Source organism: Lampetra fluviatilis, chromosome 3 (assembly GCF_964198595.1).
Source record: "Lampetra fluviatilis chromosome 3, kcLamFluv1.1, whole genome shotgun sequence".
Taxonomy (NCBI): Eukaryota; Metazoa; Chordata; class Hyperoartia; order Petromyzontiformes; family Petromyzontidae; genus Lampetra; species Lampetra fluviatilis.
The window spans coordinates 26,236,028-26,261,983 of NC_136277.1; the positions used below are offsets into that span (position 1 = coordinate 26,236,028).

Sequence of the window (25,956 nt, forward strand, 5' to 3'; positions counted from 1 at the left end):
TTGGGTGGTCGTGCTGGGGTGGCCCTAACATGTCCGGGCGCCTTTCACAGCTCGGGCAAAAAAGAAAAAGCAGAAACATAAATCCTCGTACTTAAACGGCAACACTCTAGATCGCTCCCAAATGACGGTGTGGTGGTCGGACCCCAAGCCCTTCACCCTGGTGACCCTTGTTCAATCCTGATTTATTATGGGAACAACCTTACATTCACCACCATTTATTGCCTCCTGATAGAAACGCAAGGGGCATATTCTTGGCCATCTCCAAGCGACGGGCCGATCAAATGCAGCCCTGCAAATTCCGTCTGTGTGTTTTTCTTTGATTTATGCAGAAATTCCCCACGATGCCATATATATATTAGGAATGCATTTGACTTTACAGACCTACTCCCAATGTACACTTAATAGCAACAAGCTTGTCTTTTTTTTACACTCTTGGCTGCACAGCCTTATTGTTCTGTGAACTTTCGAGTTTGTCAGTTCAAAATGGCAAACCGTTATATTTCAGGCCAGCTGGTAATTTATGTCGGGCATTACCAAAGCGCACCGTGTTTTGTAAAGTGGAGGTTAAGTGTTAGATATTCGACCAAAAAGCAAGTCTGTGTGCGCAATGTCAGGGTCAAAAGTTTTTTTTCAAAACGGCAAACATTAATTTCAATAATTTGAAAACAAAAAGCTCTTCCAACTCTCGGGGCCCACGAATCCACGAAGGGGATAAAATGTCAGTAAATGTATCCAGCATAATTTCCCAATTATTTACTCGGAAACATATTCAGGGGAAAACACCTCCCACCACGCCCACCCACCCCCCCCCCCCATCAAGGCTGCGCTAACATGCGCGTGTGTGAAATTCAGCACCGTCGTGGCACTAATGCATTCCAAAAGCTTCGACCACGGTGGCATAGTGTTTACCATACAAACGCGAACCTTGAGACCGAATTTTTAGAAAGCATTTTTTGTCCCACTCTTAATAAACGCGAGAAGTTTGCTCTTTCAATAGAAGCACTTGAGGAGGTGAGGAAAATGCAAAAAGTATGCAAAAATCGCGGGGCAAATAAAAGCCTTTGTGTTGCTGCACCTGCTCTCAGGCTTGTACTGAATGTGCCCGCGGCGCTAACGCAGTGCTCGGGATTTAAGCCATAGGCATCCAGGTATGTAGATGGCCGCTGTATAAAAAAAATCCCTTATAATCCACGATAACACGGTAAATCCTTCAAAAGATATCATCGATATTTGTGTCTTGTACGAGTAATGGGCAAGGTATGTACGGTGCAGAGGAGGTGGTTCCTTCGACTTGTGCCCATTATTTTCTTTGAGCGAAAGTTTCATATTTTAAAAAATAAGAAAGAAAACATCCATCTGCATGTCACGTCGAAAAACTACCGTTCATTTCAGGCGATGGAATTGGAAATATTCGGCCCGCGAATTTTTCTCAAAAGGGCCACGCGTTTCGGAGTTGAAAACAAAAGCGGCCGTAGCAGGGCCGAGAGGACCCAAAACACCGGCGTTCGAAACAGCACAACATAGAGGAATGTGAAGAAAGAACATATTTGTTCTTACAAAAAAAAAAGTCAGTAGCTTAAATTTGTATAAAAATGTGCTATGACCTAAAAACGTTCTTATTTCATGGTAACTGTGTTTAATTCGTAAAAAAAAATGTATACGTTACAGTAGGTGTGCAATTGATTAAAATATTGAATATGCTTCAAAACAAAACGTTCTGTACTCTGAAAGTCAGGAATCGGCACCATGGGAGAGCAGATGAATGATTAAAAACAATTAAATTACAAATTTAACAATCCAACGATGCCCCCCACTAATCAGCCTGGGTGTTCATAGACATTAAAATTATAATTAAAACGTGGCAATTAAAATGCTTTTTTCAGTAAACAAAAAACACTTTCCTCAGCATATTCCAAAACTGTCTTCATTTGTATTATCAGCCAATGTATATTGACTCATATATAGAGACTACTTTTCATGGTGTGAATGGATGAGTTTCCTATCCGGCACAAAGCACTGTGTACGCTTTCTTTTCCCGCCAGTAAGTATTATTATCAGTCGAGAAACCTTACAAATGCGTTTGTGTGTGCGCAGAGCTTGCGTGTTCGAGGCTCCTCTAGCTCCTCTAACTCCCACCCACAGCCTCAGAAGTGCCTCCTTACTCCAACTAAAAATTCCATTCGTTAAAACTGTGGTGAAATAAAAAAAATATCTCCAGTTTAACACGTAGGCTCATCCGCACACTTGCTTCCCTCCCTTCACCCCCCCTCTTTACTTCCCTATTAAACCAAAACACAGAGCGAACTTGCACCTGTACCTAACTTCTTCTGGTGTTCTCTTTCCTCCCATGTGTTTGCGGCTGTCTTTTTCAATTTGCGTGCGTTCATATCACTGTTAGGCTAAAGCACGCATGCATGACGAGCACCTGTACCCGACTTTTCACATTACACACGCAATGTTTTTTGAATCGCGCATGTTTCATTTAACGACCGTTGAATATTTCGTTGAGTTAGTCGTGCAATATTCCTTAGGGACCCTGCACTCGTTCTCCACAACATTGACGTTTGTTGTCTTTGTTTTGCTCCTGCTGTGCTCACGCACCACGGATCTCCCTGGCAAAATAGCCGGGCAACTGGCTGAATGGCACCATCCGTGCGACAAATCAACATGTGCTTAAATGTCCAGTTAGCACTTTGTGCTCTTTCCCGAGACATATGCTTGAAAAATATATATATATCATGTTTTCATTGTGTACGCAGCCATACCAACAGAATTAATTAAACACGCTCAAATAATTTTCCCATATGCAGCATACTTTCTCTGAACAGCTATTTCATTAAGCCGTCTTGAATGGAGGGACAGCTTGGCCTCAGTGTATGAGAAAGCTACTTATCTCTAACACTAAAATATCACATTAACCTGCTATGAGATTTAGACAGATCCAGAACTCTCCCCTCGGGTCCCTCCAAAAAGCGTACAACACATGTGACTTAAAAAACATCTGAATTAGACTTACTTCATAAATTACGGACACAGCGAGCACTGTGTCAACGTTTGCAAGCGATGTGAAAACCATCGCGTTCAACAGACATACCGTTTACAAAGCAATTTACATTTCTGCTTCTTGCAGAGGACACGTGCTCTTTACCCCATGGTTAATATTTTTTTAAACCAATGACAGTTAAGTTGGTTGAAACCTCCGCTTATTTTTCCTTTTCCACTTCATGTAAAAGTCTAACTCGTCAAATTATCCCATTCTCTAGATGATAAGACTCTCAAAAAGAGTAGCACGGTTGGATACGTACGGTGGAGAAAGAAGTTCAACATACATACATGCAAGATGCACCCCAAACTTACGTTCGGGTTGTACACAAATCGGATTACACACAAACACACACTCGGGAATTATAATACGCACTCACATTTTCTTTGAAGTACAGGGGAGAAAGTGCATCATATTTTGAAGAATTCAGTGCTAAATTGAACATCATTTTAGATGGAAATGAAAGCATAATGTTTCCCTTGTATTCGACATGAAAATAACTGTCACAAATAAAATAAAATAATGTATGTCTTAGCACTTATCAGCAGACCATTATTTGCAGGGATGCCACAGATAATTTACAGGCGGGTCCACCAAAACATTGTTTTTTTTTAAATGGGAACAACTCATATCATACAATATTTTACTTTCTTTCCTGAAGAAGGTTCAATACTTTACCGTGATAGCTGTTTTCTGCAACCATTAAATTGCAAATTGTATTGCAATAATATGTGTGCGATGCCACGTTGGCAGTGGTGCACAAATAACCAAAAAAAACTAACACATCCGCCATAACATTGCCCGAAGAATATGTCATAGGCGACGTTTAGGACAATGGTCCTTCTCCATCAACCTAAGAAGGCGATGCTTCAGACAACGATCTCCACTATATATTTGTTTCCTCTTTAGGACAGTGTTATCGACGAATGTGTTGAGTATTCATATATTCCATCACGGTGCTGCCCATTGGGAAAAGTGACAGACACAGAGCACACGTCGGTGCCATACCTCCGCCGCAGGTTACGGAGCATGGGAAGAAGTCCGTCTCACGCCACTGATGGCTGAGGGGCTGATAGAAGAAGAACTGGACCAAGCTCTCTCCAGGCCCCACAAATCTGCTCTGGGGGGGGGGGGGGGGGCAAAGAGCAAACAAACAGCATGTCAGTCACGCCGCACACTGCCAAACAGGATCCCGCAGCCTAGGGGGAATCAATTTGGAAGGACGGAGTCTTTCCTGAGTGGCTGTGTAGGCACGCTCACGCACAAAGGCAAAGATCCCCCGTACAGGCTTAACAGACTTTTGGGGCAAGCGCTGTTAGCGAGCGCCTATGAAGGCAGAGCAGGGCACATGAGCGGGTCGATCGCCAGCACAACGCCCCGCCGGCTTTGTCTCCTTCCTGGCAATGTTTACACACCGCACCAGGTACTCATTGGAGGCTGAGTTGACCTAGGGTTGGCCCAGGGCTGGTTCAGATAATCGTGACTGGTGTTGGCCATGAGGGGGAATAGAATTTGGGTCGCTGGGTTCATAGCGCAGTGCGCTAACCGCTGCACCGGCACACACACGCACACACGCATGTGGTATTTGCATGCACTGTATTGTATCGGTTAACCATCTGTATGGTCCGCTTTCTTCAACGCGAGCTCATTGGTGATTATAGTTTATTTCGCAAGAATAATAAGCGATTCAAACATCGGGTTGGGTTGGCTTGCCAACTGAGTTAACAAGGCAAATTTTTGAATAAATATCGATGCCCATCTCGTGCACATCTTTTTTTCCAAACCAGCCTTAGGCGGTGGTGATTCCTAGGTTTTAGTTGAAATGCGCTCCTTTGACCAACTGATTTCACCACCACGTGATATCGTTTATTTTTTTGTTGAATTTACCTTTTTTGGGACGTAATTTATCATAGTGAAATTTATCAAAGGAATGCACAGTATTTTTGTTGAAGTACTCGTTACGTGAAAATATTTCTACAAATTTTCTGAAACTAAAAACTATAATCAAGCATCGGAGAGGACTGCATTTGAAAATATACAACTGGTGTACGCTTAACATTATTTATTTAAAAGGTAAAAATCTTTGAAACTGCTCGCAATGTCCACTTTTCAAGTAAAACAAAACTCGACGATCCCTTGCAAGCCAGATATAAAATCTCGGTGGAAGCAAGTGAAGGTTGGGTGTAAAAAAATAAATTGTAGTAGCCGTCCCATGTCTAATTTCACGATGGAAACAAAACAGTGAGTGTGCCACGGAATGTTAAACCAATGTGGCTGCCATCAATTTCCGTACTGGAATGCATCGCTTACAGACGGAACCCCTCAAGAGTTCAGTGCTGGCCCGGACATGGGGAAAAAGTGAGGGATTCTGGCAGGGTAGCCTCTCCTCTTGTTATAAATAGTAACAATCACTTATTTTTTTACTATTTCAAAGCGAAATGTACAATGACCATCGCTGTCATCATTAGTAATCCGCAATTCACGATACGGGACTCCGTTTGCGACCTCCAGAAATAAGTTTACATTTGTACGTAATATAGACCAGTGGTGTGTTTAAAAGGTTATAGAGGTGGTCTCCGGTTTACGACAATCCACATTTACGAAGTTCATATAATTCCACCATGGATCTTACGGCGCAGAAACTTAATTTACAACGCATCTTCCGACACGATTCTGAACGCATTTGAACAGTCGGTCTGGATTCCAATGTGACTTGATGCAGAGCTTTTGTTAGTCTAAAGTGTCTTCGTGGACTTTTACCGATTAACCCCCTTTTAAATGTAGGTGATAAAAGGAAAAAACACATCGGCAAGAGATGTGTCTACTGCTTCTACTGTCTATGGGAAAATAGGATCCGATTTACGATGGGGTTTCCGGGAAGCGTTGCGTTGTAAAAAACGTGGACCGCCTGGATTTAAAAAAGTATCAAATATACTGTACAGCATAAATAAAGTAAATACAAGCTGTAAAATGAATGTAAAAAAAGAGTTTTCCAAAGGTAATGTGTACCATATATTGGAAGAACAAATTGGGATTATCCATATAAACTACTGTGGGATTTAATCATAATAATACATTTGCTAAAAAAAGGCTATAAACACGATATGGTACATTTGGCATAGACAATAAATTTACAAAATGCAGAAGACGATCCTGAGAAAACCAGGTACTAGTGGCGGCCCTAGCACAATATTGTGCCAACCATCTAGTCGCTGTGCTACCTTTTAACCCTTTTCCGTTCCGAGACGTCTACAAGTTGCAGGCTGGGTCCCGTTTACCGCTGAATCTCGAAATGCGCACGCGGTTCAGCATTAATTATTTTAGGGAGCCGTAGTGCCGTTGTTTTTAAAAAGACGCTGTACTCACCGCAGACGATTGTAGCGACAAAACTGCACTGTGTGGCAGCCGGTGCCAAACTGTGCCCCACGCCCTCCCACATGGCCATTATTTTTTTCCTTCCGGTTCCGTTCCTACGACGTACACGCGTGTACGTCGTCGGAACGGGAGAGAGGGTTAAAGGCCACCAAACTGGCCAGTGAACGGTGACTGTACGAGCGCACAAGCCCATCCGCTTACTTTGATCGTGAAGTCCGCGGTGAGCGGCCCGCTCATCTTGAGGACCTCCTTGTCATGCAGCAGCGAGAACTCGGCGGTGGAGTTTGCGAGCAGCGCCGTCCCGGACCAATCCAGCCAGTGCGTGTTCCGCACCCCCTGCAGCGTCTTGCTCTCTACAACTGCCCTCCCACGTCACGGAAAATAGTTGGCAAACGTTACCGCTCTGTTGGATGATGATGGGTGAATTTTAAAGGTGCAGCCCTGAAATTGGCTTACTCATGCCACTGTTCGTGCCACTCGACGAGATAGAGGGGCCTCTAGAGATTGCCCCTCGAGAAAGTAATTGGGCTACTTTTCCGTGCTAGCCAGCCGTCGTCAGGGAAGAGGTGCGAGTGCTCACACTATACCCCCACCCACCTGACCCGCTGATCGAATAAATGTGTTATAGCCCCATTTATATTTCTGGGTGGACAGAGGCGGGAGGCGGGGGTGGGAATAAAAAGCAAACTTGTCCATTGCTTCGAATGCAATGCCTTGGAGACCGAATCGAACCGGCAACTTCCAGTTTGCAAGTCGAGTGTGCTCTAACCATTGCACCAGAGCAGCATCCCTCCTCGTGGTTAGTGGCCATCAATTGCCTGTGAGCAGCGTGGGCAGCGGCAATCACTCTTGAGTGGCACAGCGGTCATGCTTGCCAAGACACGTTCTTTCATTGCGGCTGCCCCACGTTCAAATAGAATGTGAACTGTTGACAGAAGTGCATTGGAACAGACCGTATGAGAAAAAAAAACACCTCATCACCATCATTGGCCACTGTGGCTAAGCTCTTTTAGAGAGCTAAGGGGAAATAATTGGTAGCCAAGGTTGCGTACGTTGGAAAGGAATAGATTGACGCAAACATTATCAAACGGTTTCACACGTAGGCTTTCGCGACCAATATAATCCATAATCGAGGGTTTGAACGACACGTTCAAACCCGCCACCACCCGACACAGCCAATTAGTAAGGTTCGTCACGTAAACAAAACATTCCGATTCGTTACTCGATCAGCACACACACCGGTGTGTTGGAGAGTAAACCCACTAACAACATTCACCATTCGAGTACTGCGGGTTCCCAGGCCCATGTTTAGTCCCACTTCCAGTGCCTCGGCAAAGCTGACACGCGAGCGTTTTTTGTCAGAACAGACAGATGAGAGGCGTTACTTTCTCATTCATTGGCACCACAAAAAGTAAAGTTATCTTTATGCGGTGTTGTTACACCTGTTCTAAAACGGTTGTAAATACAGCCTGGGCAACGTCAACACCTCACAATCCGTGCTGCAAGGTAACCGCCAGTGCAAAGAGTGCAAACCTACCAACTTTGGGTCACAAATTCCGCAGAGATTTTTTTAAACGGCTTTCAAGACAAATGTGTTTTGCCACACTTTATAATGGGGTTTGCCCGTACCTGCAGAGCCTCATAAAACACACGCTCCAGCCTGCGTCTTGCTTCTCAAGCAAACCCTCATGTGTATTCGGTGTTTTACACACACACACAAATACATCATTTTCAATACTTTATTGCAATCATTTTTTCTGATGGTTCTAAGCCCGTGCCTGCTGTTTTGTGTTTGTTTTATTAGACTCCTGAGTCCCTTAGCAGAATTATAGCTTTTGCTGTGATATTTGTCTGATATTTCTTTCACATGGCCTGGATCAACTTGATGTAGCCCAGGTCGCCCTTGCAAAAGAGGCAATTTTTCGTGTGTCTCAATGGGGTTAATTTCATCTCCAGGTCATGTTAAGGATACAGCAACAACTTTGTTTCATCGTTCAATTAGCCATCTTCACGTGTGTTTAAATATCTCAAACATCAATTCACTCCTTGCCCCTATTTTATACAGTGACTCAAAACTTTATTTACACGTGGTATAGAGTACGGTCAAGTGGAGGATGTTGCCACAGTGGACTGGCAGATCGATTCGATCTCCCGGCAATGCAGTTGGAACAATGGGGCTCATTTATTAAGTCCCCTCGCATCTGTCCACCCAGAAGTAAAAATGTAAGTTTGTATGTTGAACTTCTTTCGCACCGTATGTAGCTAACCGGACATGCGTGGGAAGGACAACAAATGAAACACAACAAGCACTTCTCGAGAAATAACTTTTCAATTTATATTCAAAAGTGCATAGCTCCAGTGACTTCATAATGGCGGAAGGGAGAGCGTTCCAGATGGCCGCAGACGCGCATCTGAAAAGTTGCACGATTGCAGTGACCGGCTTTGTTCGATGGTTAGCCAAAAGCCACTGCTGCGAGGATGACGGGAGTTTGCGTGATGGTTCATGCTCCTTGATGAGTGCACCAGTTATTCAGTCGGCAGGTTTGCGTGTGTGGTGGGGTGACGTACGGGTACCCCCACCTCTTCCGAGACATCTGGCCAGCATGGACGAATAGGCCAAATACCCTCTGGAAGGGGTTCTCTAGAACTCCCTCTAGCAGAGGTCTACCGACAAAAGCATGGGCAAGCAATAATATGTATCTGCTACATGATGGCATATACAGTTAGGCTGCAGTATGCGTGTCGCGATGATATGTATCGTGTACTGCGCAGTGAAACATACAGAGGTGATTGGGGCCTTTGTTGATGATTTTTACGTGTCGGCTTCCATATGGCATGGTGATGATCGTTTCCTCCGCTGGATAAAAAAAAACACAGATTAAGGAAGTGAAATATTAACAAATGTAATGATACAGATATAATACAACATGGTATATTGTTATTAACGTGACCAATGTCATTGGAATACAATAAGAAATACATGTTTAACGCATAGACATTTGGAAGAAATTATATTTTTCAGTTATTTTTGGTATACACAAAAACAGAGGAGCCCTAGTTAAGAGTAAGAATAGAATCATTTCCTGTAAACATCTCAACCATGCGCCTTCATCTTTACTCTGACAAGCATTTATGTCGTTACAATCAGACCAGATAGTAACGGCTTATCATCCAAGACAATGGCTAACCTAGGGCTTGATTTTGTTTCCTTGCAAGATGGTTGAGCCAAGAGTAAATGGTTATTGCACGAGTGAGCAGTTTGTGATCGCGAAACATACGTTTGTCGGAAGAAGACAGCTGAGGCCTCGTCTGTCCTCTCACGAGGCGGCACGTGGTGCCATTTCCGCCGCAGACTCCGCAATTGTCATCCTTGGCTTGGCTGCCCAGCTGGTGGTCACACCCCACGTGCTGCCAGGGGACGGGCAAGACACGGGGGGTTCATTCAATGCAAAGGGCCCGTGCACAGCAACTGTTCAGCGGTTTGCAGACTCAAGCCGCAGCCACCCCACGCGTAACTCCCACTGGCCGTGTTTTTTTTGGGTGGGGGGGGGAGGACACTGTGTGTTAAAGCATATACAAGCAAGCACTCTGTTTCGTGTGTCTCCACGTAGAAATACGTTACAGTTGAGCTCATCGGCGTATCTCGCTTTCCAGACCAATATAATCCAGCAGCGTTTATTTAAGCGAGCAAGCTCTGGGACTGATTTCGACATCCTTAGGTCTCATCAGTTCAGCCAGTCTTGTTAAACAAGTGCTGCTTGATAAGTTTGTTCTGGAAAGCCAATCGACCATTGATAGACTAAACATTTGTTATACGTGTATGTGGAGACAGAACTGAGTTATGCTTATATGCACACTTTTTCTCAGATGATTTTTTCGCACGAGTTAAGTTTTCAGCGGAGAGCTTTCCACAAGCGTGCTTGAGTTAGAGGCCAAATAACGAATTATGGCACCACAAAATTCTCAGAAAAACATCTACTGTTGGCCCATATTGTTGTGATATTTTACTAACTCTACCATGTGGTAGGAAAATATGTCAAGTCGTGATGATGTTATACACATGTAAGATGAAACAAAATTGAGGTCAGAATTCACTTTAATTTTAATTCAAAAAAATCTAGCATTTTTTTGCATTTCATTCTGCGAAATGTTGAAGTTAAAAGCAATTCCATTTTCTTTTTTGTGCCTGCAATATAATAGAAAAAGAAAGGAAGGATCCAATAAAAATGTAACACCCTTCAGCACAGATTTAGTGCACTTCAGCATCAAAGTTGACTGCCAGACTTGACAATGGCAAAATGGGGTAAGACAAGGGCTGCGAGGCCTTGGAAATGCAAGCGTCAAATTTGATGATCCCAATGACACAATCAGACCTACCAAAAAAGCGTGGCGGCTGCAAAATATGAAAGGCCAATTGCATCGCGGCCAGTTTGAACACGAGTCTTCACATCACCGGTGACCAGCATTGACAGCGCTGATGAATATTGTGAATAGAATTGCGAGCAATGCACGACTGTTGAGCGAAGTGTCCTTCAAACAACTACACAAAAGAGGAGTGTTAAGTGGTCTGTACCTCCCCAGGCTCCTATTGATTAACTGCCACTCCGCGGACAAACTGCCACAATGGCCAAACAAATTTCTCACAATTTAGCATCGTGGAGCCAATCTCTTTTAGACTTTAATAACCTCACGTGTGCGCGTGTGCCATAAGTGTTTTTTTTTGTTTACAACTGCCAATGCTATAAATTAGCCAAATGCACAACGTTCCCGAGATATTGAGGGATTCGGCGGAAACGTAGCGAAGGCGAGAGAAATTGCGCAACCAAGCAGACAAATAATGATGGTGCAATAGTCATTTAGGCTTTGGGCTGGACAAGCCACTGGAAGGAATGATAGCCTGGTGGTCGAATCTAACGTTGGAGTCCATAATAGAGGTTTGTTTGGGTTAGATCGCGTAAATATATAAATGTGTCGTTAAAACCCGCCACCACCACAGCCAACTGTCATCCATAACTAATTGTGGATGATATTGGTCGCGAAAACCGACGTGTTAAACTAAAGTTGGAGTGGCAGATAAAGTATGGCTCCCATGGAGATGGAGTGATGGAATTGGTGAGAGACGGATTTCTGCATTGCAGGACCCACGACACATGGGAATAGCTTGGGGAGACCTTTATCCAGCAGTGGATTGATTATTGCGAATGATTATAGTTAAGTAAAGTAGTCATTCCTACATATTGCAGGGAGTGCTTAAAACTCAAAATGGTCTACATCTTGTCGACAGCGATTACCATCAGAATGTGCGAAGACATGCCTTAACAAGACACAGATTTGGACGGGGAGCTGGTGGCACATTCTGTTTTCTTATAATCCAGTACCATCTTGTCACAGTGTAAGATTTCTATATTTTAATTCAGTCCGCTGTCTAAAAAAAAGCAAAAAAACTTCCACTGTACTAACTCTTCCAGAAAGAAACCCTCCCCCCACTGATGTAAGGTCTCTCTGGAGCTTTGTGATATCACGCAATAATCTTTAGGGACTTAATTTCACAGCCACAGACATGAGGATCGTCATTTTGTGGCATCCGCCTGTGGCCTGGAGCATTCCAGAGTCTTCGACCTGAACATGGCGTTTTTTTAACCTCATTTCACCCCCCCCGCCCCCCCCCCCATCAGACAGTAGACGCCAGACGATAGACTGCCGGGGGAGCATTCTGGGGACAAATGCACTACACGCTTTTAAGGTGGTGTGTTTTCTTTCTCTCTGACTGACGTGGGGGTTGGGCAGTTTTAATACTCAGGCGGCTGTCTCTCTCTCGCCGTCTGTCCGTGCAAGAGGCATTAGGGCTCTTTCTCTGACCCAAAAAGTGTTTATGCACGTGAGGTTGCTGTACAAGTCGTGCATGGAGCGGACGGAATGCGTCCCCGCTGCTGCAACTGCCCTGGCGGTCACCTCCAATTCCGTTTATTGAACATCACATTTCTGAAGTGGCCAGAATGATTTGTCAACGTCTCGTGGAATTACATGCCGCGTGGAGCTGCCACAGATTTCATTTATTTTGAGGTTCATTTCAACCAAAGCGATACAATTCGAAAAACGGCACCGCGATTGCGAGCGCAATTTGAGGGCACGCCATCGCAAGGCTTAGAACAACATCCTTCAGAGGAAAACACTTCAGTGGGAAACTATTTCTCAACGCTGTTTACAATTCTGATAACGATATAACAAGCGCGTGCAATGTGCGCGTACATTAATGCCCTGGGGCAAAGAAAACATTTACACGTTGGGGTCTGGGATATGCAATACGGTATTCTCTTCCAACAATCACATATCTGCCTCACCGAAGGATATATTTACAGTACCTGCAATAGCACACAGCGGGGTGTGGGTGGAAGCCGCCCACTTGGGGAGCACAAGTTCATTTTGCTGGCAAAGAACTCTTTTGATTCAGAATAATCCCACCACATTGCACAATATTCTTTTGAAATATCTCGAGGTTGGTACACCCTCTTTTAACGCCAGCCACCCAAATCCGCACATGTGAATTCCAGCCAACTAAACTCTCATAGATCAACCGCAATTCCTTACGAAAGATAAAATCCTCTTGAGGAATATGAAGAGTGGACCGTGTATTTTGTTCTTGGGAATGTGCCATCCTATGTAACGTGGATTACCAGCAAAGAATAGAATACATTAAGATTTTATATGTCGAGCGAGATGGGAAAAACGTGTCTGTGTTCTACGATGACAGCAGTGAGGCACGCGTACGCATGTTTATGCGATAATAAATTCACACGTACAATCCATGTGAGGATTACGCACTGAAACGCAGAATGCTGATGAGAATGTGACATTTCAACATGAGTTATTGGGCTATTCTGTTGACTTAAAAATAGACAGGGTAATATTTAATACACTATTGTATGAAATAGAGTTTGGACAATGAGTTAATTATGCTGATTTATTAAGTCAACATAATTGACTACTTGTTTTGTGGTCGATTACTCAGACTCCTTTAACAATGGCAGCTGCTTTCATATCCTGCCTCTTGAAAGCAGGAAACCTCGTTCTGAGGCGCGGACGAGCGTGATGACGGCTGACGACGCTGATGATGTTGCCAACCTCCGCACGTCGCCTTCCGCTGTTTCACTCCCCGTGTCGGTGAGCTGAAGATACTGAAGAAGCTCCCCGCATGTGGAGCGCAATGTCGGACACCATTGTGCCCGAAGAGATAAAAAAAACACTCACCGCTGAGCCGTATGGCAACAACCGCCAAAAGCCAACGCGGCGGCAGAGGACAACCGCACGACGAATGCCGCGGACTCACACGGAGCGCACGACGATCCGGCAAACAAAGCGGGACGGGCAAACCCGGCAAAGGCAGGAAGCGTGCGCGAGCGCGCCAGGAGACACTCCCTCACCTGGCACACCCCGCTGATGCACATGTCGAGCGAGCCGGGGCGGCACCGGGTGCCGTCGAGCACCTTGGGCGCCAGCTCCACGACCAGCAGGGGCGAGCCCCGCGTGGCACACGTCAGGGCGCATGGCCGCCCGGGGTCATCGCCGCCGGCGGCCACCCACTCGTGGGAGCGGCCCTGGTAGCGCACGTCGTTGTGCGCCGAGCACTGCTGGGCACGGAAGTCTCCGGATTCCGCGGGGCAATCCTGGGAGGGGATTTTTGCGCCCACCACCCCCCCCCCCCCCACGGCAAAACGTGAACACCTCTCCCGTGTCTTCTTTGTCGCTGCCGATGTGGACGCAGAGCAACGACTAACAATTTTGGCATTCGGGCGGTCAAGCCGGACGTGGGGAGCAGCGGAGTGGTATCGCCGTGATGTCTCCTTCGTGCTGGTGGATCGGGGCATTGCGTCGTCTGTTCTGGATGACCGCATTCGCACACTGGAGGGTTTTTAATTTTCCATTTGTGCAACAGTGACCGGTGACTTATCAAAGGGTCATACTCCTTTGTTGATCCTGGAGAGGTGATTGACTCAGTCAACCCTTGAGCAGGATTTTAAATGCTGACCTTTTGATTGTGATTTGAGCACTCTGCCACCCCATTTAATATTAAAATATAAATCATTGTATTCTGCCCAACATTGTACCTTTAAAGGCCAAATTGCAGCCACGACCCGATTAGCCTCTCCATGCCAAACCCTGTCCCACATCTGTACAGCCACGACAGTTCTGCTGCAATCGAACGGTGCCACAAAGCAGAGCTTGAAAGGGCACCATTTGAGGCGTGAGCGGACAACATCGAGACGTAATGTCCCCACACCTTACGCAAATCCGAAACACATCCACGTTTTTGAAAACTTACGTTGTTGCTGCACGACTTGTATCTTATATTCCGTCCTTCGCAATTTCTGCAATGCGGTGAAAGATGAAAAAAATTAATGAAAACTGTAAAACCGTGGAAAAGCGTGGAATAAGAATAATGACAAATGCAACTGCGTCTCGGACACCAAATGAAGGTATGGGCATGCGACTTTTGACATCTTCATCAGCATCGCTCTGGAGTGCACATTCCTGCTTTGCACGATCGAAGGACACTTAATTGTGATAGCCTCTGACAAAACACCCCTCCTTCGTGCGCTTCGTAACGTTGCTTCGTGTTTACTTGTACAAAAGAGTCCCTGGCATCGGAAGCGTGAAGTTCTCACAATAAAACGAGCCTCTCCCATGGTATGTGTGCTTGGTGAGAAATTCTTAAGTCTGAAATGTACAGTTTTCGAGAGAGGAAAAAAAAACATCAGGAGGAACTGCAATAGAATGTTCCCTGAGACCAGCTTGCATTCTTGGGCTTATCACTTAAGTGACAGCTTTTCATATCGATGGACGTCAAACCTTACCCTGCTTGCACGCACGTTGCGTGACACATTATTAAGCCCGCTATGCCAAATATCGGTGCAGGAATGCAACAACTAATGTGCAGAAAATGTAGCTAATGTGCACACGCGCTCTGTAACTGACTTAAGAGCATGTTCGGTTCATTCAACATTCGTGTTGTGTTTAAAGTTATGTAATACCAGTATGTGCTGGTTAAAAAAAGAAAAAATGTCCTCGTGTGATTTTTATCGTTCCAACGCAGCAAATCATAGAGATAAAATAACGTATGCACTGTATGCTAGACTCCCGAAGGAAAAAAAAGCTGCAGTGGCAACAACTACCATGAACAAAAATTTGGGTTTCATAACAGAATATCGACAAGATGAGCGCAGCAAGCGTGATTTAACAAAGTAGCGAGGCGAGCCAGCTTGCATCATTTCTCCCGCTACCTCTTGGGAATCTTCGATGAAGTTGCCTAAGTTTGGCTGCTGGAGCCTTGTGGTGTTTACAACTGAATCGTAAATATTGTAAGACATCGTTTGGTGTGACTACAGGCAGTGTGCATTGACCCCAGAGTCCATAAATGCAATGCCTGTAAAGGTACCGACCCCGCTGCATTATCTCGAACAAAGTAATCTTAATAGTAGCATTCACATGCAGCACTAGATTGCTCTATCGCACACACCACGATTACGAAACCTGTAGATTCGCATTTTTTTTACGGAACAATGGCTAAATAATAATTGTAATTAATTGATGAACTACACGTGCTAACGAATTGCATTTATTGAAGCAACAACGAGAGCGCAGGCACTTCCATGTGATATCAACCTTACATGTGTGGGGATAAGGAAGATGGAAACATGGCTGTATATGAGTTCGGACCGAATATATATTCGCATCTGTCTGCAAGACAAACTAAAAAAAGTCATGGCATATGTGCTCGCACTGCATTAAATATGTGTGTCCGCTTGTCTGTCCATTTACGCTTGTCTGTGCATGTCCACTTTTACGCGTGTCTGTATGTATGTATTTATGTTGAACTTCTTTCGCACCATATGCAGCCAACTGTGCTCACCAGAGGTGCGTGGCAAGGACAACAAACGAAACACAACAAGCAGTTCTGGGGAATTTCGTTTTAAATTTAGATTTAGAATTACACAGCTCCAGTGACTTCCTAATATAGGAAGGAAGAGCATTCCACATGGCCGCACAAGCGCAACTGAAAGCGCGCGATGCAGTGACCGTCTTTGTTAAATCGCTAGCCAAAAGCCACTGTGAGGACGCCTGGAGTTTGCGTGATGGTTTATGCTCCTTGATGAGACCAGCCAGGTATTGTGGTTCATTTGTGGCAAGCACTTTGTGTGTAATGAGTGCGACCTTGTAACGCTGTGTTCGTTCAGCAACCGGAAACCAATGCAGCTCGGCGAGCAACGGACGGACACGGTCGCATCTTGCAGTGCAAGTGTCGACTTTGTGTGTGCGTGCGTGTCCCCCCGTACGTGAGTGTCCCCTCGTGTGTGCTTGCGTGCGTGCGTGTCCCCCCGTACGTGAGTGTCCCCTCGTGTGTGCTTGCGTGCGTGCGTGTCCCCCCGTACGTGAGTGTCCCCTCGTGTGTGCTTGCGTGCGTGCGTGTCCCCCCGTACGTGAGTGTCCCCTCGTGTGTGCTTGCGTGCGTGCGTGTCCCCCCGTACGTGCGTGTCCCCTCGTGTGTGCTTGCGTGCGTGCGTGTCCCCCCGTACGTGCGTGTCCCCTCGTGTGTGCTTGCGTGCGTGCGTGTCCCCCCGTACGTGCGTGTCCCCTCGTGTGTGCTTGCGTGCGTGCGTGCGTGTCCCCCCGTACGTGAGTGTCCCCTCGTGTGTACTTGCGTGCGTGCGTGTCCCCCCGTACGTGAGTGTCCCCTCGTGTGTGCTTGCGTGCGTGCGTGTCCCCCCGTACGTGAGTGTCCCCTCGTGTGTGCTTGCGTGCGTGCGTGTTCCCCCGTACGTGAGTGTCCCCTCGTGTGTGCTTGCGTGCGTGCGTGTCCCCCCGTACGTGAGTGTCCCCTCGTGTGTGCTTGCGTGCGTGCGTGTCCCCCCGTACGTGAGTGTCCCCTCGTGTGTGCGTGCGTACGTGCGTGTCCCCCCGTGCGTGCGTGCGTGCGTGCGTGTCCCCTCGTGTGTGCGTGCGTGCGTGTCCCCTCGTGTGTGCGTGCGTGCGTGCGTGTCCCCTCGTGTGTGCGTGCGTGCGTGCGTGTCCCCTCGTGTGTGCGTGCGTGCGTGTCCCCTCGTGTGTGCGTGCGTGCGTGCGTGTCCCCTCGTGTGTGTGTGCGTGCGTGTCCCCTCGTGTGTGCGTGCGTGCGTGTCCCCTCGTGTGTGCGTGCGTGCGTGCGTGTCCCCTCGTGTGTGCGTGCGTGCGTGCGTGTCCCCTTGTGAAGAGACAGCGGTGCTGGCCAGAGTCTCACCCTTTATCGAGGCAGCGCCGCAGAGAATACGAGGCTCCTCCACCACAGGTGCGGGAGCACTCGCTCCACGCTCCCCACGCATCCCAAGCAGAATTGCGCTCTTCTGACGACGTGGGGTGGATCTGCCAAAAGTCACGAAGGAAAATAAAGAAGAAAAGGAGAGATGGGGTTATTGAAATATTTATGTTTCTCTTCTCCGTACACGTTTACATTCACACCAATGAACATCAACAACACCGCGTCCACACGTTACGCACCGTCGTTTTTGACACCTTCACGGTATTGGCATATCGAGCCAAAATATGATATTACTTCATTTATTCAGAAACTAATTTATCATCGATAATTGAGCTGAGGGAGTCGGGCGAGCAGAGTTAAATTGATTAGCTAACTGATTCAGCATTTGGTGCAATGCTTAGCACACTGGACTCGTAACCCAGATATGGCGGTTTGAACTCCTGGCACGACAGTTGATATAAATGTGCAGGTTTCTTACACCCCTCTGCCTCTGCCCACCCATCAACCGACGGTGGGGTAAAGTGTGGGTACACCCACCTCGTCTGAGAGGCCTGGCCCATGTGAAAGAGTAAAGCCAAAATGACACCCTCCGGAGGGCAGCCTCCCCCTCGTGGAGGTTCTTCCGCGAGGCAGCTGCACGAGCAAGGAATTGCAGGGCGGCACCGTTACCCATTTTTTTTTATCGTTGAAAACAGCGTGATCACCCTCACGTGTAAGGGTGGCTGCAACATTCCGGTGGTGTCAGGATCAAATGGGTCATACATTGTGAACAAGGACCCTGGAGAGGAAACCAGACTTGACCCGCTTCAGGGGATTCTCTTGTGCCAAAAATTTGTCACGTGCGTAAATGTGCACAACGGTTACGGATAAACGATATTTCTCGTGGCTAACGCAATTTGGAAAGCAGCCAGCGTTTTCTCGGAAAGGCAAGTCACATCGTCAAAACCTCGACCTGTAAATTATTTTTTTCCTACCTTGCAACAACACTGTCAGGTCAAAAAAAATGTTTTAAATAATGCGAGAGAAATTTAATTTTAGACATTCATTCCGTGATTATTTTTTTTTTGTAACGTGCACCATTTTCTCCATTACCGTATTTTGCAGATTCTTTAAGACATTTCCTCCCTCCCCTCCACCCCCCATAGTTTTATCGGAATCTACAAGACTCCACACGCCCATATAGTTTTAGAGTAACAGTTTGTGGTGCAATCTTACTCTCCATCAGGTGTGCCTTGTGTGGCCAGCTTTGCGTAACTTTATTTACAGTGGGTAATAGGTTTGCGATGCATCTGATTTTCTGAAGTGTCTTATAATCCACAGAAACTCGTAAGAACCATTGTTGTTGGGGTATAAAAAAAAACCTGATAAAAACAATGCATTTATTGTTTCATTGTCAAGTAACCAAACAATGATGCTCATTTCAAATTGAAGCATCACATAAATGCAAGCTCATGAGCCAGTTTCCCAGTTAGAATGCAAATTGCGTGCACACAATCTTGAGATTCAGTCAAATCGTATTTCATTAACTAAACCCCTTTTTTGTTCAGAATTATAATCATGAATAGAGATGAATATATCTAAAGCTGAACAAATTGGTTTTATTAGCCTATGTTTTCTATATATACGTCTAAAAATGTTTGCACATAAACCTTCAAGTGGAAGCTTTTAAGCGAAAGCACATTTTTTACCTGTTGCGTAACTGTAAAACTGATCTCATTATAAAAAGGAGCGATTGTGCGAATCCACAAGCGGCTTAATCGTTAGGGTTACTGTATGCTAATCAGCAGAACCAGACGAGAGCAAACAGCAAGAAATGCCTTCCCTGGTTTAAATCCAAGATATATTACACACGAAGGTGTTTAGATTTAATTTCAAGTGAGCACTTCAGGGCAAGATTAATGTTCATATTCTTGGAATGCAAGAGTAAACTGCATTCGTTATGGATGTAACAAGATATTTCAGAAACAACCTTTTCCTACTTTCAGCTGAAAATCTTTTTTTTATCGGCTCCACATGCAAGTTGATGGGGGCAGCTCTTAAATAATGACATCAGCAATGCGCATATACTGCAGTTGAAATACATATCTTTGGACTGTAACAATAAACATAACAATGATTACAATGTTATGTTTATAACAATGTTTATAACAAACATAACAACTTGACGTGTTTTCTCCAACTACCATAACGCTCCCACGAGTTTTAATAGTTGTCTACGATTATCTAATGAGCAAGGTGATGGGACTTCATTGTTTTCGGGTTATTGATGTCTAACGTTTCACTCTCCGCGTGATGGAAGCTTCTTCAGGAACTTAATTGTGAATCCCGAGGATGCTCCCAGCAGCACATGGAGCGAAGCGGCAGACATTGGAGAGCGTGAACAAAATACATCTTTCACAAACGAAACCTAAACCAAGTTATTCAACTGTCAGGGAATCTCAAGATCCAGTGGTATCGTCGCTATGTGGGTCCACTCAAGCCAAACACAACTCGCGGTTTCATCATTTGCATTACATTTAGAAAGTGCTATTGTAATGTACACCGAGCATACTGTTTCAAAATAGATTTTTAAAAAAGTCTACTCCTTGTTCAAACACGAGTACACCGCAGCCTTTCCACGTTAAACCCACATTAGAAGTTCATGTTTAACGCAGTATCTTATTTTATCTAATTTGTAAAAAAAAAATGTTTGGTGGAGAATGTTCAAACCAGTTCTGGAGTAAAACATGAACCACATGTTGATAGAATAAATGTAATAAGTGCCAGTTTTCAAACCAACAAAATGTAATCGTTAGCCGATTTCCTGCATTGAAAGAGGAATTACTTGATCATGCATGCGATGCTTTCATTGAGAGGGTTTGCGCCGGGGGGGGGGCGGTGGGGGGGGGAGAGGAAAGAGGAGCACTGCCGACTTGACACCATTCATGCGCAAAATGCTCTGCGTTCCCTATGGAGACAACACCGCCTGGCAAAGACTCCGTTTGCTCACAATTAGAGCGTATGTGAACAAGGCCATTAAATATTTCGCCCCCACATTCTCTGGCAATGTGGCGTCTAAAGACAAATATCCCGCCCTCACCGCCGTATACCCATGCAGGCGATTTGGCAAGTACCGTGAGCCAGCGCCGATGAAGACGACCGGCATGGTTGCACGGTGGGGTATTGTGCCCAGCACCACGCCCGGCCGCCGTTTTCTCCCCAATGCCCATCACAACCAAGTGCTCATTTGGGGAGGCCCAAAAAAAAAACACCTCTTTAGATATTCTTGGCTCTTTCGGTAAAGTCACGTAGAAGGGAAATAATACAATAATAAAAATAAAACATAATAAAATAAAATTCTCAAGTTTCGGCCACAACGCAAGCAGCCGTCCTCAGGTGAAGAAACAGAGCCGTCGGAAAGACAGCGTCCTATTAGGAAAGACAGCGTCCTAATGTTGTCTTTCCTAATGTTGTCTTTCCGACAGCTCTGTTTCTTCACCTGAGGACGGCTGCTTGCGTTGTGGCCGAAACGTCGTGAGAATTTTATTCTATTGTTTTATTTTTATTATTTTATTATTTCCCTTCTACGTGACTTTACCGAAAGAACCAACAATATGAATCCCTGCAGTCACGAAAGCTTTAAATCGAAATTTAACCGCTTTAGATATTTGCAACCGATTTTGGTCGTGACTGCGACTCCAATGGCGCTCTGCTCCATAATTCTCGAGCAGAGAAAACTGGCATTGATAGCTGGCAATGGTATTACATCACATAAAAGAACCATATTTTAGGTACAATATGTGTTTTTTTGTACACTTATGGCAGCTCTACCGCAATGATTCAGTGCCAGAAATATTTGGCAGAGTTGCTAGCCATGTGTGAAAGATTCCACTTTTCTAACTCACTTCATTTTTTTTAAAGTAACATCAAACCAAGATCACATGGACTTGGAGTTTTTTTTTTAAGATAAGACAAAAAGGGAAATCAATTTCCACGAGTGGCAGCCAGATGGAAGAAAATGGAAGAAAAGAAAATCAAGAACAGGTTGAAGCTACTTTCCATAATTGGATGGAAAAATACTTCGTGGAATTCACATTTTATATATATTTTTTTCAAACACCGATACCATATGTGAGAGAGAAACACACGCATTTCCACAATGGTAAATATTCTCAAAAGAGTACATTAATTGTATTCTTAAGATAAGCATGTACTACATGAAAGAAAAAAATACAATGTTTAAAATGTTAACACCACATGCTTCCTTGAGTTTTGGGGATGATCGTACAGCACCGACAGAAATTACTATATTTAAAAAAAATCTACAGTATCGATTTAAAGCTTTCGTGACTGCAGGGATTCATCTTCTTGGTTCTTTCGGTAAAGTCACGTAGAAGGGAAATAATAAAAGAATAATTAAACAATAGAATAAAATTCTCACGACGTTGTCTTTCCGACAGACCTGTTCTTCACCTGAAGACGGCTGCTTGCGTTGTGGCCGAAACGTCGTGAGAATTATTTTATTATGTTTTATTTTTATCATTTAATTATTTCCCTTCTACGTGACTTTACCGAAAGAACCAAGCAAAATTCTACAGTAGTTAAAATTGCCACAAGAAGGGTAAAATCATGTCTTTTTTTACCTATTCCATACCTACCAAGCCAGTAACTCACATCCCTTAGTTTTCCACGACAAACAAAACGTGGTATCAATTTAGGTGTCAGTCTGAAGTCAGTGACCTTAACATTGTACAGGCCTAATAACAGTATTTTTCTAGATACAGCAAGCTGGGAGAAATTCATGTTTGCTCGTGAGCTAGCTGTATGGTATTGCCTTGTTATTCACGAGCCATACATCCCAGAGATGTTCGTGAATATCATATTTCACGAATAATGATATTGGCCTAAGAAAACCCCATCTATTTAATGATCTGCCTTACATAAATACGTAAATAATAAATTTCATCACTTTCTCTCTCATCACTGTATCTCATCACATTATCTCTCTTCACTTTATCCCATCACTCTCGTGCATCACATTCTCTCACATCTCTTTATCTCATCACTTGATCTCTCATCACTTTATCTTTCATCACATTATCTCATCGCTTTATCTGATCATTTCTTTCTTCTCTCTCTCTCTTGATGCAGTCGGGTAGAGTTCCAGGCGCAATTTGTGGATGGACAAAATCGCGGATAGCGAGTTGCGTGAATAACGTGGGAATATCTTCTTGGTTCTTTCGGTAAAGTCACGTAGAAGGGAAGTAATAAAATAATAAAAATAAAACATAATACAATAATTCTCACGACGTTTCGGCCACAACGCAAGCAGCCGTCCTCAGGTGAAGACCAGGTCTGTCGGGTCTTCACCTCAGGACGGCTGCTTGCGTTGTGGCCGAAACGTCGTGAGAATTATTGTATTATGTTTTATTTTTATTATTTTATTACTTCCCTTCTACGTGACTTTACCGAAAGAACCAAGAAGATGAATCCCTGCCGTCACGAAAGCTTTAAATCGAAATTTTACGAGGGAATACTTTTGAGCAACCTTCCACTCCACCCCCATAGCTTACGTTGCGTAAGCACATTCCCATCCACTCGAATGTCGAGTGGGTGATTTCCTCGTACAGTTTGTTAGTTCTTGGCCATCCCAAATCAAAACAAGGGATTTGCCTAGTTTATCCACGAACGCTCCTGGATCACAAAGAGCATAGTTAAAACATTTATAAAAAATAAAGGATAACACATCCATTAACTACAAGCATCTGAGACCGCCATCATCATTTCGACGGGCAGCTGATAGTAGTAGTAGGATTAACCTTACACGGCCATCATCCAGCCGTGGAATGACCATGACGGATAATGTTGATGGTTTACATAAGCATGCATGTGACCACACTAAATAGTGTAACGTAGAATTGTGCAAGAAATGGACTGTAGTATTCACTTACAAAATGTATAGTTTAAAGGTGACTTAAAGGATAAGGAAAGCACGCAATAGAATATAAACTGGCCAAACATCTCAAAACAGGACCATCTTGACAAAATATTGAGACTCAGTGAAGCATTCCTGGAAAAATAACGGACTTTAAAAGTCCTTTATTTTTGAAAGATGTAAGAAATAAACTGGCATTACAATTGTTACGTTGGTTTGAATTAAATGTTAACTTGATCAAACATTTTTCTTTTGAGTATTATTACACTTGTTTTACCCAGGAAAGCCTCACTGAGACTCAACACTTTTTTTCAGGAGGGTCCTGCCAATTGTTCAGAGGAAGCTGCCGTGTGACTATGGGTAATCCCAATAGAGTAAATATGTCGGTAACTTTTGCAGCATTTGGATGTTTAGCTATGGGAGGAAACTGGAGAACCCAAAGGAAACCCGTGCGAAATACAGAAATATACACCCGAATTGGGAGTCGAACCCAGGCCCTTCTTGCTTTGAGTGTTACAACTGCGCAGCCCTGCCGTCCCCACATACCAAAAACATCGGCAGTATGCGATCTGGAAAATAGACAAACTTGACAAAAAATAATGAACCGGCAAAACCAAAGGGGGTGAGGTGCTGTGCAGACATTAAGGCTGCCCCCCCACACATTTTCTATATCTGCAATGTCATTAAAATGCAATTTACTGCATTAGTCTCACTCTAAGGTGTTCAGTTATAAAGTCAGATCGCTAAACTTGCAGTCCACAGACTCCTCAAAGAAACCGATTCGGTTTCACGTTGCACACGTTTTAGTACGAGGCTTGCAACCTCTCCTGTTTTATCCCAGGATATCCTCTTGCTGAGGTAAGCTGCTGCTGCTGCTGTGTCCTGGGAAATCTGTAAGTCTTCCCGGCACATTAAAATTCCCGGTTTTTGTCGATTGCGTAATTACACACCACTCAAGACAATGCACCTACACGAGCGTCTCGCCTCCCGCAGCGTTGCGAGATGTTCTTATTCCCCTGATATGTCCCCGCATTCTTGTTCCTCAAAGGTGGAAAACCCAAATGTAGTAACACACGTGGTAATGTCATTGGCCTGTTTTTTTTTTTGCCTGGGAATGCAAAGTTCTTTATATATATACACCTATACATGTAAAATAGACAACATGTAAAAATACTTAAGTAACAACATTCTGAAATATTTTATCCAATCATTTGCCTGCAGCATATATATATCCACTTTTCAGAATTAAAGGCCACAAAAGAACACTTCCATTTGTTGCCATTGAATTCAGTGCATTTACAAGATGCCTGCAGTAGTACTTATTTGATAAGACCAATGTCGACTTTATCTGTACAAAGAAATGTATTTTCCTTTTTTTTTGGCTGTTCCTAGAATTCATACAATTCAGAGCAAATCCCTGAGGCTCAAAGTGCTCACATAACACACATACAGGAGGGGGGGGGGACACGCCGTGGAAGGTAAAATGCAACAGCAATATCATGAATTTAACGTTAAAAGACATTGCATCTCTCTCCCGTAGCAGACACGACAATGCAATAGCATCGTGCACTTTGTGCAAGGAGCAGTGTGCCTAAGTATGTAGCTCAATGCGTTATCGACCCAGCGACCCAAGTTTGATTACCGACCACAGCTAACATTAGCGGTGAATAACATTTGAACCGATGGGTGGGACAACTCTTTAACCAAGCTGCACTGACCAACAAAGTGAATTATGATTTTTTTTAACCCCATGACCATCACGCTGTTGGAAGGCATTCGTCCAGCATTGGATTTGACAAAGGGCTGTGCGTTGCACTTCAGAGTGCGCATAGTGCACGGCGAGTGTAAATCCCAGCATGTGTGTGCACCGCAGCAGCATGTATGAAGACATACACACAGTGTGCACTGTATGTAGGTGGCGGTTGAATAACTTTGTGTCTCAACAGTTCACATCTCACCTCTGGCCAGTGCTGCTGCAATGCATTATGAAAGCGTGCCTTGTACGGCAAGAGTAGACGTTAAAGACCCTGTGGCATCATTTAAAAATAAAAAATAAGGCCGTTTTGTGAAGTGTTGTGGCCCAAATTATAAAATTGCTTGGCAATTACTGCACTAAAATTACAGAAAATTAAAAACAGTTCCTTCCTTGTATGCTTGCCAGAGTCGTAATCCTGTGCTTAGCTAAGAGGATTCCAGCGAAATCTGTGCAATGCGACATTTCGCCGTGTACTGTAGTATATGTGCACATAACACTGTATCGGTATAACCAAGGACACCAACAATGAGTCGATCGGCGGCAGGTCGTTGTGTGGTGGGGTGGAGTGTGTGTGTATT

General features: G+C 44.6%; 1 protein-coding gene across 1 annotated transcript in view; it reads right to left on the minus strand.

Moving 5' to 3' along the window:
* The window catches only part of LOC144949563 (ADAMTS-like protein 1), a 99,141-nt gene that overhangs the window by 51,679 nt on the left and 21,506 nt on the right, over nucleotides 1-25,956 (minus strand). The window contains exons 4-10 of the mRNA XM_078879505.1: nucleotides 17,691-17,812; nucleotides 14,739-14,784; nucleotides 13,840-14,082; nucleotides 9,697-9,826; nucleotides 9,201-9,275; nucleotides 6,620-6,777; nucleotides 4,052-4,163 (exon numbers count right to left, since the gene is read on the minus strand). Coding sequence (XP_078735631.1) covers nucleotides 4,052-4,163; nucleotides 6,620-6,777; nucleotides 9,201-9,275; nucleotides 9,697-9,826; nucleotides 13,840-14,082; nucleotides 14,739-14,784; nucleotides 17,691-17,812 — 886 coding nt within the window. The remainder of the gene's footprint in view (nucleotides 1-4,051; nucleotides 4,164-6,619; nucleotides 6,778-9,200; nucleotides 9,276-9,696; nucleotides 9,827-13,839; nucleotides 14,083-14,738; nucleotides 14,785-17,690; nucleotides 17,813-25,956) is intronic.